General features: G+C 37.4%; 1 protein-coding gene across 1 annotated transcript; it reads right to left on the bottom strand.

The window, feature by feature from the left end:
* Positions 1-2964: 2964 nt before the first annotated feature.
* LA1 (La protein 1) lies at positions 2965-14023 on the bottom strand. The gene is made up of 10 exons (XM_010273521.3): positions 13761-14023; positions 13572-13650; positions 13305-13454; positions 12452-12594; positions 10885-11033; positions 9201-9302; positions 8652-9084; positions 4915-5062; positions 3505-3583; positions 2965-3277 (listed from the first exon to the last, which is right to left on the bottom strand). The coding sequence occupies exons 1-10, from the start codon at positions 13809-13811 to the stop codon at positions 3166-3168; spliced, it is 1446 nt and encodes a 481-aa protein (XP_010271823.1). The 5' UTR covers positions 13812-14023; the 3' UTR covers positions 2965-3165.
* Between the last annotated feature and the right edge of the window lie 1522 nt (positions 14024-15545).

Below are 15545 nucleotides of genomic sequence, written 5' to 3'. Positions count from 1 at the left end.
ACCACAACCGTCCAAAGATCCGTTCCCTTCTGCATTTTATTTTATGTTTTTTTGGTAATTAGCAGATCACATTGATCAACTAGAAGAAGGTTTATGATCTATCCAAGACTTTACAGCCATCCAGGGCAATCAGACTCAGACCCCACCAAACCAGACTCTACCAGACCTTTTTCCGGGGGGATACGCCACATTGTTTAGAAAAGTGACATAGACAAACAGAGCCCCAATTTTATCCAGAATATCTTTACACAAGAAAAAAAAAAGAATATGAAGCCAGATCACAGTTCCTCCAACTCAAATCTCCAATGAGGGAGACACAGAATATCTTTACATAAGTCGAGACTTTATAGCTATTGCCAGGAAGGGCGAATTGCACTTTGAAGTGGTGGGCACACGAACTAGTCATACAAGGAGACACAGAATATCTCATTCTCTGCATAGTATTATGTAAGGGGAGATGTTCCCAATTCACGGGAGTAGGGGGTAGTGTGTTGTGGGTAGAGGTGAGCGGAATTATCGTGGACAGGAAATCCGAAATCCACTTTGAAGCCCCCATCGGCCCACCCGCATTCAGCAGCCAAAACATAACTATCATAAATCCCTTAGTAGGGGTAGTTGAGATCTCCTCCCAACAAAATAGGTTCCAACACTCCTTCAACATGATATCACACGGCACGTTTCACCACGTGACTGGGACCCATCATAAAATTGTGACATGTCCAGTACGAGATGTGCCATGGAAAGTATTTCATTCACAGCTCGCAGGAAACGAGATTCAGCAAAGAAAAAATTTAGTTGTTGGGGCCAACAGTCTATGCTGTTGAGAGAATTTCTGAAAATGCCACGTTATCATCAGAATGGATAAATTAGTAATTACATTTTAATTTATTTTGACTAAAAACTAAAGCTTGGGCGTGAATAGGTGAACTGCCCAGAACGTGCCTAACCCAGAAACTGTCTCACCAGCTTATGCTGTTGGGCCCCAACAGCCAAAGTTAAACCATTCAGCAGATTCATTTAATAGCTAAACTTTGGCTGTTTGTAAAAAACAGCCTACGCCCACCGCTATTTGGGGATCCTACTATAAATGATATAATAAGTGTAGGTAAAATAGTATTTGCACTCGATACTTTTTAGTTGAAAAGATAAATAAGGACCTGAATTATTTAAGATGTCTATAGGTTCCCGAAACAGCCCAGGCTGTTTTTTCCAAACAGTTAAAGTGATCTCAAAAACAAAAGCTGGAGCCTGGAGGTGTAATGGTTGGCACGGCCCACTTTTGCAGGCAGCCCGCAATGTAGCGGGCTGTACCAACACACACGCTTGGGTGGGCTGTGACTGCAATCCCTCAAAAGGGAAGCACATGACCTGCAGCAAGAGCCCAAGTGGCCCCGGGCCAGGCCAGGCCACAGGTGGTGAGCAGCACTAAGTTTTAGAAAAAAACTAAAATATAATATAATATTTAAAATAAATTATTAAGATAAACAATAGAAATTGAAAAAAAAAAACGGTTTTTACTATTCAGTCCACCCCAACAAATTTTAGCTCCACCAACCAAATTGGGCCTCAAAACCCAAGCCTGGCAAGAGGGTTTGGTCTAAACCTAGCACAGCTTGCTTCCTACAGTGACCAACATGGGCCAGGGCCAGCCCAAGTTATGTTGGGCTATGCCGGCTTGTGGTGATCTGGCCCACTTAAAAGGTCTAACAGATGCATGTGTGATCCAAATCAACCTTAAATATACTCACATTACCAAGAGTCCGTTTGGTTGCAAGAATAGGGATCTGGAATCAGAAATGGAATAGAACAGTTTATTTGGGTTCAATTGAAATTTCATTCCAATTTATGGTGGAATGACATTCCCTCATTTGAGGGAATAGTCATTGACTCGTTGTCTACCCCTCAAGAATGAGAATCCATGCCAGCTGATTCCAGTTCTGATTCAACTCTCATTTGAATCAAACAAGAGGAATAGATCATTCTCATTCTGACTCCAAGGATTCTGATTCTATTCCGACTGCAAAATCAAAGAGACGCTAAAAATTACGCTCAATGATAATAAAGGATCATGAGCAATTAAAATTATTGCATTTGCAAGTAATGGAAATAATGAAAATTGATGACAATACGATTGGTTGATGGAACAGTTGAAGGGGTGTCAGCGGACTGATTGTGGGATGAATCAGAAATAAGAGATTGAATTGGACCAGTCCAGACTTAATGGTCCAAAGCATTCATTGGATTGGATTGGCCCTGGTGCATTCGCAATGGGTTTATATTGGACGAGCTCAAATTGAATCAATATCCAGTCCGTTGATAGAACGTAATGCATATGCCAACGGACAAGATTTGGATTGGGACCAAATTAAATTAAAATCAATTTAAACAGATTGAACGATCCAGACACTGAATTAGACTGGTCCAAAATGCTCAAAATTATTCAACGGATTGGATTGAACCTGATCCATCCATAATCTGACTCACCAGATCAGATTGGACCAAATACGGTCCAATTGATACACCTGGTTCATGGATATGTAGGAACTGTTATATTGATCACAAATATGGTGATGTCATGGACCAACAGGGGCCAGCCGTCAAAGAAAGCAAATGAACGGTGCAAGACAATGTGCATTTAAAAAAGGGAAGACGAGGTTCACGGTCTCGACTGTCCATACATCAATCATCACCATTAGGGTAATGTTCCTAAATCTTCGAAATGACCACGCAGGTCGAAAATTGTCCTCAACACAAGGTCGTGTGCGAGGAAAGTGTAGCACCGGTTCAAGAACAATCCAAATCATGCATATTCATGGGTTGTACCGTTGTATGGATAAGATAGTACCCATGTGCAATTTTATGATTCCAACTGAGTTAGCTTTTGAATGAGGTTCTTGAACGACGTTGGCAGTAGATATGTGCAATTTACAGGTAATTTTATGCAAGGTGGGAAAGAGACGGAAATGAAGGGCAAGAAAAATTGAGATCCCATAAAATAAAATATAGATGTTATCGCATTACACTAAGAAATGGAATGAATAATAATAGCAACTGTATACCTTCTAGTACATATTGATGGACGTGAGATGATTACCCACTCGATCTGCAATTGTTGAAAGCATTTCTGTAGCAATGGATTTCAAACATAATAAAGCTTAAAGACACTCAAGCCACTGCTACCTTCTGGGTTTTATTTGGGCGTCCGACAGAATCATTTTCTCTGGAGCGAGCATGTTTTCCACCAAAATGTCTCCCACCCCTACCATTTTTTCCTCCCCTGTACAAGACATAAATGTCCCAATCAAAACTTTATTTTGGATTAGAATAAAAGTAAAACCGAATACAATCAACCCTTGGAACTTTCTTTGCTCAAACTGGCCACTCCCAGACTTGAACCCGAGTTGTCAGACTTACCAGCCCAAGATTTTACCATTACTTTTTGTAATGGACCCCTTCAGAAGCAAATATTCATGCAAATATAAAGTAGATAAAGCAAATATTCACCTTCCTCTATTGAATTTACTTTCCCTGTGCCTCTCCTGATTACCACGGAGTAAGTTCCAGTACTCCGTCTCTGCCTCACCTGAGAGTATGGCAAAAAAGGTGATAATTTCTTAGTGCAGTATCTTTCAAAACGAAACTAAGGGAAACGATTACAACTGCAATACATTTAAACCAATAAGTAATAGATTAGATGTAACTTCCACACAATGCCCAGCTCAAGGCTGATGTCATTAATTTTCCTACCTTTATCAATTAAGATTCATCTGTGATCCTTCCCGCCCTTTTATTTTTTAGTTTCTCCTAAAAAAGCAATCTACATTGCCACTTATCATTTCCAATAGAACTCATGCAAAAAATGACACTTTAGGCAGTTATAACTGTGCAAGCTGTTATTAATAAGAATAGAAACATGACCTGATTTACATCTTTTCTTTTTTATAAGTACATATCAATCGTAGTTTTTATGACTAACCAATCATTTTTCCTTCCATTTATTCCTTTTTTCCCTTATTTATCCTTTTGGGGGGATGGTTAAAATCAGAATATGACTAACCATCATTTTTTCCTTCTATCTCTTGCTTTTCTTCCTTATTTATTCTTTTGGGGGGATGGTTAAGATCAGATTTGCTCCTCACAGAGCGCACCTCACACCAACCTTACAGCACATTGCATCCATGCATTAGAACATCTCCCATTCTTGATGTTATCACTCATGGGGTGATGTTCCCAATGCATGGCTGAATGCACTGTGAGGTTGGTGTGAGGCGCACTCTGAGGAGAAAAATCCAAATTCAGATGGGTTGGGGTTCAGAACTATGTAGAGCGTACTAGCACAATCAGGAGCTAAACATGTTCATGAATGCCATTGAATCATGCAACAATGAAAAGGGCTAAATAGGCAAGTCTACATCTGCAATAGTAATGGATTAGACACACGTCCATATACCCCAACCCCCGCCCCCACCAAAAGGTTGACACTTGAAATAAACCATTGCTTTCTTAAAATGATATATGTATTGCAACTGCGTAATACTATCAAAACATAAAAAACATTCTCAAACTAGGCGCTATACATGCTACAAAGTGGCTTTAAATAGTGCATTTCTACATATGTCAAAGACGCTGTTGAAACCTTGCACAACATAGAAGGCTAAGCAAAAAAGGAAAGGGTATATGGCGCATCTACATCAACCACAATCCCTGTTTTAGAGATGATGGAGAGAAGGATTCATGTAGCTCGCCCCTTATAGTTGGGACAAGGCTTAAATGATGAACCCCCATCAGTCAGATGTTTTTGAGCTGATGGCAAGCAAAGTCTAATCATGGGTATCCATACACAGATTTACAGTAAGATCTGCAATATTGTTTTGCATTATTCTTAAGTAGATACAGATAAAGACTGATGCATACCAGTAACTGCTTCCAAGGTAGCAATATAATTCTTCACAATTAGCCCGCCTTCATCAGCGAGCACTGCTGCCGCACGAGCTTTTTGAGCTGCTTCTGGTGCTTCAAAACGTATATATCCAGATTCCTCTCCAATTCTGTAGTCAACAAACTTCAAAGTAGAAAGCACACATAGGCAGAATATTTTCAGAACCTCTCCCATTTATATATTCTTCGACATTGATCCAAGACAATCAAAACAACACAAACAATATGACAATATCAAGAGTGATATAACACTAAATAATTTGACCTAAGACAAGGTTGGTTGTAGTGGAGACAGACATGGGCTCGGATAGCACCTTCACCCGGGTTGGGGCTGTGGGCAAAAAGGGACAGGCAACCCCCCGGTTGTATAGTCCCACAATCCAGGTAAGAAAAAACTGAATTAGACAACTACCATGCATAAGCTCACTTATCCATGGCAAAAGATTCACTTGGTACATGTTGGGGTCACATGGAACCAGCAAATAGCCAATGAAGCAAGCAGTATGAGCGTGGGAAGGAGCAGGACAAGGAAAAAAACAAAACAAATGGTGGTTTACAAGCAGCTGAAGAAACAGACAAAAAATCAAAGATGCAGATGAAATACCAGTATTGTCAAGGTTAATTTTAGAAACAACAAGGCTTAGTTCTAGATATACATTGATAAACACAAATGTTACACTTCGGATCATTATCTTCAAACCAAGGTCTCACATTTCAATATCATGAAACATCAAAACATGCATCCAGTAATGTAGTATAAGGAGAAACCAGCACCATAAATCCATATGACTTTTCCATAGAGATATCAAAAAACTATGAAAGAAAGTAAAGATATTGAACAGTATGACATGGGAGAGAGGAATTAATGATAACTGTCCTAAAAACTCCAAGATTGAAAGGTCTACAGAATAATATCCCAAGTGGCCTATGATTTGTCAAAAAGCCAAGGCTCACAATGATTTGAGGGTCTACTTGGAGTAAAGGGATATTTTTTTTTGAGCAAAGGTAACTTTTATTGAATTAAAACAGGAAAAAGTACACGAGTGAATGTACTGAAAACTAAAACAGCTGAGGCAGAATTATTTAGGTAAGCAGGAGTCACTACAAGCCTTCCCTAAAAACCCCTGATTCTGCAAGGCTGTCTGCAACAGTGTTTTGCTCCCTAGGAATCCCGACCAGATTTACATTCATTGACTCTAAGATATCTCAAGCATCAACTAGCAGATGTGCAAGTCTCCAAGGCCCTCCTTCCTCCCTTAGCCAGGCTATAGTATTTAGAGAGTCCTCATTCATAGTTAAAAAGCAAAAACCCAGCTGTTTAGCAAGCCAAATTCCTGTGAGTACTGACAAGACCTCTGGCTTTTGTAGCATCAGCCCTCCCAATCGGACCACTATAAGCCCAGCTGATCCCCCTCTCCCCATGGAAGACACCACCAATTCCTGCTTGGCCAATAGATCCTTGGGCACTGCCATCAAAGTTTAGGGTCATCCCACCGTCTTCCCTAACAAGGCTTCTCATGGTCGATTCAGATCTAGGAGAGGACTGCAGGATGGCTGGAAGGTTGCTTTGGAGGTCATTTAGAGACAGACATTTGAAAGCTTCAGAATTAACCACCCAAAGGTGTGGTTACAGAGAAATGTTATGTAGGAGATTAGATCTTCCACATTTCTGAATTGGTTTCCACAGGTTCTGTTGTTCCTTTCTTCCCATATACCCCAAAGGACTGCATGGAGTAAAGGGATGATGGCTACATCTTCTGTCTGCCCAATATCAGTGATCTTAAGAATGATAAATTTTTTATCCAAAAGGAACTGGATAGTCAATCATGAAGGGTGAAATTTTGCAAGATTTAGGATGCAACAAAATCATGCAAACAAGAAAAACAATAGATGGAACCTTTAAACCATGGCACCTGCAATGTGAATAAAACAAACAAGCTCCAATTAATGTGATATAATGGTTCAACAAATTGCTCAACAATTCTGATTTTCAAGCTAACCACAAACTCATTCTTTCAATAACGACAAATCAACATACCCAAAACAGGTCATGATCAAAGAGGGGCCAATTAATACATGGGACCAGATGAAGCTGACATTCAATGAGTTAAAATATGCTGGCAACAAAATCACACCAAGACACAATCAGAGACTCGATAGGAAACTTTATTGCTGTCAAGAGAATACCTTAGGTCATGATCAAAGAGGGGGCAATTAATACACGGGACCAGATGAAGCTGAAATTCAATGGGTTTAAATATGCTGGCAACAACACCAAGACACACAATCAGAGACTCGATAGGAAACTTTATTGCGGTCAAGAGAATATACCTTGTTACCACAAGAATATCAACTAGCAATTTGTTAAGGGTAGAAAGAAGACCAAACAACCCTACAAGATAAGGGACAACATTTGGGTTTCAAAACTTTCCTTCCATCTGAAACAGTGAAATACAGCTCATTTTCAGTTATCACATGACCCTTTTGAGGTGGATTTTTACGCACATAAACTCAATTTAACATGGTTTGACTAGATGTAAAGCAATTTAATATAGCATAAATGAACTAATAACATTGGAACTACTGTCTAACAACTATATCCTTTGTATATGATTTCTTTTCTACATTATGAAACTTCTTTGATCAGGATGGCACAAGGAAATAGAAAATTAAATGAAATTATCATCTTTAACTATTATATTATCATCATAACCCTTTTTTACATAACGGTATAATGGGAAGTGCACCCATTAAAAATGCATTCCACTTTGCAACCTGCAACTCCTAAGGCACTTATTTTCACCTAATGGTCGAAGCCAAACTCACAAAATATGCACCGACGAATCTGTTAATGAAAAATAATGGTTTTCTGTGTTGATCCCTCAACAGATTACCCAATATGTTTTAAATGAGGCATCTGCATATTGCTTTCAGGTTTCTAAGATTGTATAAGGATTATTTTCACTGCTTACAAAGCATGTGTGGCATCCATGACAAACCATGAAGATTTCCTTGTTATAGTCTGATATTCAAGTAAGAAGGCAAAGTTATTTTGAAGCTAGGTTTTTTTTATGAATGTTATTTTGAAGCTAGGTTCACTTTGCTGTTTGCGGGAAAATTTGGAAGGAACGAAAAAGAAGAAAAGTTGAAGCAAAATATAGTGTTGTGATTAAATTTGTATGGAAACATGAAATTTAATTTCAGATTGGATTCTTATCCATTCATAATTTGTACATTTTTTGTAGGAATTTGGTTGGCTATATTATTGACTGGAGTGTTACCTCAACAACCTTTCCATAGCTGTAATTTTCTTTTTATATTACTAATACTTCTTTTCATTTATTGTCAAAAAAAATCCATGTAGCCAAGACAACAATAGCTTCAAATAAAAATGAGGCATGCTAATACAATAATCAAACCTGGTAGGAGATACATCAACTAGAAGTCTAGAACAAGTCCAACAGAATACATAAATACCACATTAAGAAAGATGGACAATGAAGATGAATGTCAAGAAGATAAATAAATTTCTCTATACTCAACTTCAACAAAACAGAAAGGATAGAAAACAAAGGGACCATTGTAAACATTGCATGATTAGAAAGTGAGATCATTCAAATGCAGATGATTTTCAATAAAAAAATTAAAGGCCACTTTTCTAGAACATATCAAAGTTTCAAACCAACAATACTAAGAAAGAGAAAAGCAATTACCTTGACAGTGCCAAATCTGTTAAAGACATCCTTAAGATCTTCACGCAAGACAACATCATTGTTGTCTTTGTACATAGTAGCTTTGGTTATTTCTCCACCTGATGCCTTCACATTGCACTCTTGAGATGCATCTTCAGGAGGTTTCTTCTCAGCCTCATGGACAGCCTCTCCAGACTCCTTTTCTGCACTCCCTTCATCGACTTTCGCAGTAACTTCTCCCCTCTCAGCTTCAACATCATGCAAAGGTTTTTCTTCAACATCTTTATCACTTCGTGAGGCTTCTTGTCCACTCACTTCAACAGAATTTTCCTTGGAATCGAGTTCCTCCCCTGTCTTACAGGCATCTCCATTGTCATCTGCTGTCTTAAGAATATCACCTTGCCCTCCTGACACTTTCTTGAGTTTAAACGCTATAATTAAGCCTTTAGGATAGCTGTGATGAACATAAAATAAAAAAAAAAAAACATTAAAACAGAAAAAAAAAAAGATAATCACAATAAACAATGAGACAATGGAATAAGCAGTTAGACATGGTTACTGGGAACTTACTTCCCACTTGTACTAGAATTGTTTTTAAACTTGGAACCTGTAGAGGAACGAGAATTTTCATATTCATCTACCATTTTTGCTCTTTCAGCATCAAAATCTTTCCTGAACAAAACAACAAAGTAAATATAAGATCATAAGGTTCAGAACAGAAAAAAGCATGCATGCTGCAAAGAAGCCAAAAACTGAATTTATTTCTAAGAAAAACCACCATGTCAGGCCATGAGCATGCAGGAAGATTAACACACAAGTATATCAAGAAATGTGATTTTGTATTTATTTGTCAAAGGAAAACCTAAATCTCTAACATTCAACAGAAAGCCTTACCAAGTAACAAAATATGCATGTAAACTCTAAGTTTTTACATAAAGAATTGACCATCAAAATTACAAATTACAGTAAGAAAAATTTGTACATAGATGCCCAAAATATCAATTAAGGGAAAAAATAAAGTGGCCACTTAACACAATAACAGCTTTACTTTTGTCTTATATTGGAAACATAGGAGTGAAGCTGAATTAAAAAAAAAAATGGTTTTTCCTCTCGGTGACACAGAACCATTTAACAATTTCATACCCATATATATTGGGTGCCTGAGATCTTTTCAAGACTATAGAGATATAGTTGAAATTGTAAGAGCATGGTTGATTTTCTTATATCTTAACAATTATAAAAATCTTCTTTTACTAAGTTATTCCTAATTTGAGAATCCATAAATTATTTTCAGACTTAAACAAAATTAAGGCATCTCCCATTTTCTTTATGAGAAACTACAATACTATGATGCATTTTCAAGTCAGTTCATCTCAACAAAGATTCAAATGTCACATTTAAAAAAAACACAATGTAGATCCAAGAATCATAGAAAACTATGGAATGCCAGAAAACCAACATAGGGCAATGGCATCACATAATATGGAAATGATGTAAAGATTTCAACTGCTAGTATAATATTTCTCCTTCAAGTTATTCATCAAAAAAAAATTATTTCTCCTTCAAGCGTATGCAAAACTTTCTGGTCCACCAACTTTGAAATTAAACTATTACCTTTTTCTTGGTAAAAAGATCATACAGAAAAAGGTTGGAACAATTGCCCCATTCTCAAAACTACGTGACATAAGAAGCTTAATGTCTCAAAACAAGCATAAGAGCTTATTACTATAAGGGTAGAAATAAATACTAGATCAGCATATAGGTCTTTTACACATTAATATGGTGATAGCTTCACAAGTAAATCAGCAAATCTATCAGATGGAATCATTATTGGGGTATAATGAGGAATATACATTAATCTAGGGATAAGCACAGCCTTTTAAAATCCGAGTTAAAGCAAATTACCAAAAAAAAAGACAAAAAATTTGAGAATTCTTTCCCCTATAAATTTGTTCCATACTTTTCAGGAAATTGCTAAAAGAATCCCAACTTTTCTTCTCCATTTCAAATATCGTATTATAGTCTTCTCACATGTATGTTGCACACCAGCACCATGGAAAAAACACAGCTTTTTGAAATGACAGATTTCACCAAAATGAATAAAAAATGCAATGCAGCCACTTCACATGCATGGATTCACAAGACAAACACAAGCAAAAGAATGAATAGAAAAATTAGTACTTTAATATCTGTGTTAAAACTATAATATATATATATATTTGCACCAAGACAAACAATTACAACTAAATCATACTTTGGTTTTAGCTTTAACTCGGTGCCTGCATAGATCAAACTTTGTTTCAGAACATTTTCAGCATCTTCCTCTGATGAGAACTCAATCAGAGCACTGCCACAAAAGACCTTCTTGTCTGCAATATGGCGAGGTAGCCTGACACTATTCACCTGCAATAAAAACATGCAAGTGATCAGAGAAGAAATAAGAAAAAGTGAGTGGGAAAGGAGAGGCCAAGAGAGGTGTCCACAGAATACATACTGAAGTAGGGCAACAGATAGCACAGCTAGCACTAGATTCTTATCAGTATACGTTCATTCATATGTCATCAACTATAACTCCAGCTCATCCTTACTTGACTTTTAAAGCACAATTTCAAAATAAGGTGGTGACTGGTGACTTATTTGTTGTCATGTCCAGCTGTCCCCATGAGAAGGAAGCAGCATACCATGCCTCCATGCATTTCCCGTTCAACTCAGGTTTATGGACAACTTTCTGTGGCCTCACCAATTATGTAGGGGCTGCCCCGAATCATTAGGTCATTTGCTGTATTGAGTATGAGGGGCATATGATGGGGACATTGCATGGAATGTTGTACCTCTTATAATTATTCTAATACAATAAAAGGAGAATAAAACATAGGCTTTGAATGCAATGCACTCAAAGTGGAAGTAATTGAAGTGCAAAAATGACAATCCATATCCACTCATGGCTTTCTGTTTCACAGCTATTTTATGGACTTCCCTAATCATGCTTTTTGTGACCACTATATCCTTCATGTAAAGATGAATGTCGATTTATGGTGTTCCATGCTTCATAGGGCTGTCTTTTTTCTCATTATACATTAGCTACACTTGTATTTATTTTGCAACACACAATTAAGATAAACACTACTTTCTTCAATAAAAAATGGTATAAATAATCGAGATATCTTTATTCTAGACATTGATGAAAACTAGGCCCCAATCAAATTGATACAAATCACACGAATCAGATAAACTGTGAGATTCAATGATTGAACTGTAAGATTTGATTCAGAAAAGGACCCACTTGTAAGATTCAGAACTACAAAAAGATAGCATGGACTAGATCAAGTCAATCTTCTTACTATGAGCATATGACAATAACATTCAGATTTTAGCTGCATAGATAACCCGGAGAGAATGATCAAATTATGTATTAAAAGCGCATATTATACATATAGATCAAAAAGCAAAATACATACAATGAGTGCTCTGTGCTCCTTTATGACTTCTAATGTATAATCTATAGCAGATATGCATTGCATCTTAATTAACTGAAACATGGGATATAATAGCCTATTCACCTTATAACTTGAAAAGTTAAACTTTAGGTATAAAAAATGAAGAAATAAACAGAAGACTGAGACTGAAAGCTGGAAGTGTTGCAGTCCAACATGGGAATAGTCCATCTAGATCATATATGAGAAACAAACATGTAACAAGAACCTAACTAAAGGCAACTACGTGAATTCCAGGATTTTAGCTGGTAATAAAGTTGTAAATGCCATATAAAAACAAGAATAGCATGACAAAAGTGTAAAGTGACTAAAAAAGAAATTCAGTACCTTGCCATATTTATCAAAGAAGGACTCCACTTCTTCAAGTTTCACATTATACTCTAGAGGTGATGCAGCAATGGTTCTTATGTTTACTTGCTCTATAACCTCTTCTGGTTTTAATAGTTCAGTACTCCTGCCAACCTTCTTTCCTATAACAGGAAGCAAAAAGAGGAAAAGCATTAAGCAAATAAGATCAAAACACTGCAGTCAAAAACAAATGATATCAACATAGTCCAAGAAAGAAATAGCATCGCCATCAAAGAAGATAGTGAATAGAGCCCCATTCAATGATTATTGAGAAAATAAAAACAAGAGAACATTGAAAAGAAACATCAAGGTAACTTACAAGGATATATCATATAGTATTCATAGCTTTACTGGAATCAGTAATTCAGTAGTATAAAAGAAAATATTGGGCTACATTGCAATATGAAACATTTAGGTTCCGTATAAAATAAAATAGAAAACAATGCATAAGATGACATATACAAAAAATGAGAGGAAAAAAACTTGTCTTTTGTGCTGATATAGCTCAGCGCATATACTTCTAACAGTTATAAGCACGATATAGCCGCTAGCCAAACTACGTATTCAGACAATAGAAAAGCCTATAAATTAAAGCCAGACTAGAAACATCAACATAGTGGTTTTTCCTCTTTCCTTCGCCCACCCTCGTTGATAAATTCCAAAAGAAACCTCAATAAAAGAAGATTCACAGAAATAATAATCCATGAGATAAAAACAAAGACTACAGCATGAAGGATCTGCATTGTTTGATTTAATATTTCCCTAGACTAGAATCATATTTCCGAACCGTGAAAAAACAAATAGCATAAATATCGTATGAGTAAAAACTCACCATCCTCAGAAACTTTAAGGGAAGCAGAATTTCTTAGAGTTTGAGCGACGGCCCTCACCGTCTCTTCCGACACGTCGTCCGGCTTTAAATCACCCAAACCGAGATGGCTTCTCATCCGAGAGAAAGAACATATTAATGCCAAACTAACCACTAAAATTTTTAGTCAGGGTCAACGGAGCAGAGAAGACAACAGAGTTAACTAAGCAAAAAAAAAAAAAAAACTCAAATTTGACAACAAAATGGTAACAATTTCACTTAAAAGGATACTGCCATCTTCGCTCTCGCTCACCGATTTCTTAAGAAAATTATCCCTAGGAAGATTGCTATCACTGAAGTAGAACTCAACCTGTAAGGAGAAGATAAATGATTTTGCAACCGATTCAAATTCAATACCCCCGGGTGCAAAAATAAATAAATAAATACAAATAGGAGGCGAAAAGATCATATGCTTTTAACCTGGCGAAGGACTTTCTTTGACGTTTCTTCGTCCAATGGGGCAGTCGCCATTGTAGTCCGGTCTATCGAACTTGAACAGGTGCAGTAGGAAGTAACTCGTAGGTTATTGTTGTTCGGTCTATCGAACTTGAATAGTTGCAATAGGAAGAAACTCGTAAGTTTTTAGGGTTTTAGCAAATTCTTTCGAGCTAGGGGAGCACTTAAAATTCCACTTTCTTTTCCCTCTCTCGCGAACCCAATGGACTTTGAGTTCACTACGCCACTTTGCTCCTTCATCGACAGTGAGATAGAAAGAGAAGGAACATCGGACGGTCAAAGTACGACCACGTGGCACATGTTACAATGTAATCTTAATGGTAGAGCGACGTGGTTTCGTTATCCACCGCCGGAAGGGTCCCAATCATTCCTAAATAAACGCGTGTATCATTCGCACGATCTTGCTTTCGCCGTTATCCCTCCGGCATCGTAGATGGAAATTGCCTTTTTGGAAATTTACAGCACCTATACATTCAGACTGAGGCACGCAACCTTGACCGAGCCCAACCCGAACCCGGAAGTATCTGATTCGACATTTTACATGTGCAGGCCTTGGATTTCGTTATTCGGCTGAGGGTTCCATAAGGTGCAAACGGATCTAATCATGATCCGATTCGATAACCAATTCTATTTAATCATGATCCGATCCGATAACCAAACCTGTTTGGTAAGATTCGGGTCACCTCTCTTCGGATCTCTGGAATGCATAATAAGATTCGGTCAGAAATCGGATTGGATTTGGATCACTCCCTTGTCCGATCCGATATATTATATATTTATATGGGTAAATCTCTTAAATTACCCTTATTGTTTAGCGTAATGATACACGGTACCCCTACTATTTAGTTATTGTCTTACGGTACCCTTATTTTCTGACAATTGTCCAAATCCTCCCCTGCTGTTACTCGACCGACGGGTCCTATTTGCATCCGACACCACGTGATTGATAATTTTTTTTCATAATTCTCAAACTACCCTTTTACGATCAAAAATACCCTTTTGATTTTAGTTCGGGCTCACTGTCTCTGTCAGCACTGAACTGATTGGGCTGTTACTTGTCACCAACACTAGAACTACGGTGTAGGGCTCACAGGCGTCCTATTGCTAGTCACCAGCACTAGATCGTTAATTTTAGTGTCAGCATCATCGGTGCAGTGGACATTTTCTTAGAGTTAGGGATGAGCAAAAAAATTGGAAAACCGAACCAATCGAAACTGAACCAAAAAATTGGTTAATCGAACCAGTCGATTCGGTTTCAGTTCGATATTCTTAAAAAAACTGAAAATTTTGGTTTGGTTTCGATTAACTTATAAAAAAACGATGATTAACCGAACTGATCTATATATATACAATAATATATATAACATATATAATATTATATTTATTTTTATACTTTTTAAAAAAATCAGCAGCCACAGTCACGTGCATGTGGCCTGTTCGCCTTTCCCACTTTTATCTTACCCGTAACATGCATATCTTTTCAATTTTCCCCTTTCCCAAGTCCCAAGTCCCAAGTCCCAACAGGCTGGTGCACACTCGTAGAGGCTGAGTGAATAAACTTGTGCGCACACAGGCCTTTTCGGTTGCTCCATTCTTCAAAAAATGAGATGCTTCACAATTTTCCCCCTTAGAGAAAGAGAGGCTTAGTAATGGGACTTGTGAAAATTGGATTTTCACAATTTTCAAATGGTGCACACTCGTCGAGGCCACACTCTTCTTCTCAGTTTTCCCCAAATGTCTAAGTAATGG

Source organism: Nelumbo nucifera, chromosome 5, assembly GCF_055504915.1.
Source record: "Nelumbo nucifera cultivar China Antique chromosome 5, China Antique-T2T, whole genome shotgun sequence".
In the NCBI taxonomy this organism is placed as follows: Eukaryota; Viridiplantae; Streptophyta; class Magnoliopsida; order Proteales; family Nelumbonaceae; genus Nelumbo; species Nelumbo nucifera.
The sequence above is the reverse complement of the archived record's forward strand: the minus strand, read 5'-3'. Positions and strand labels throughout refer to the sequence as shown.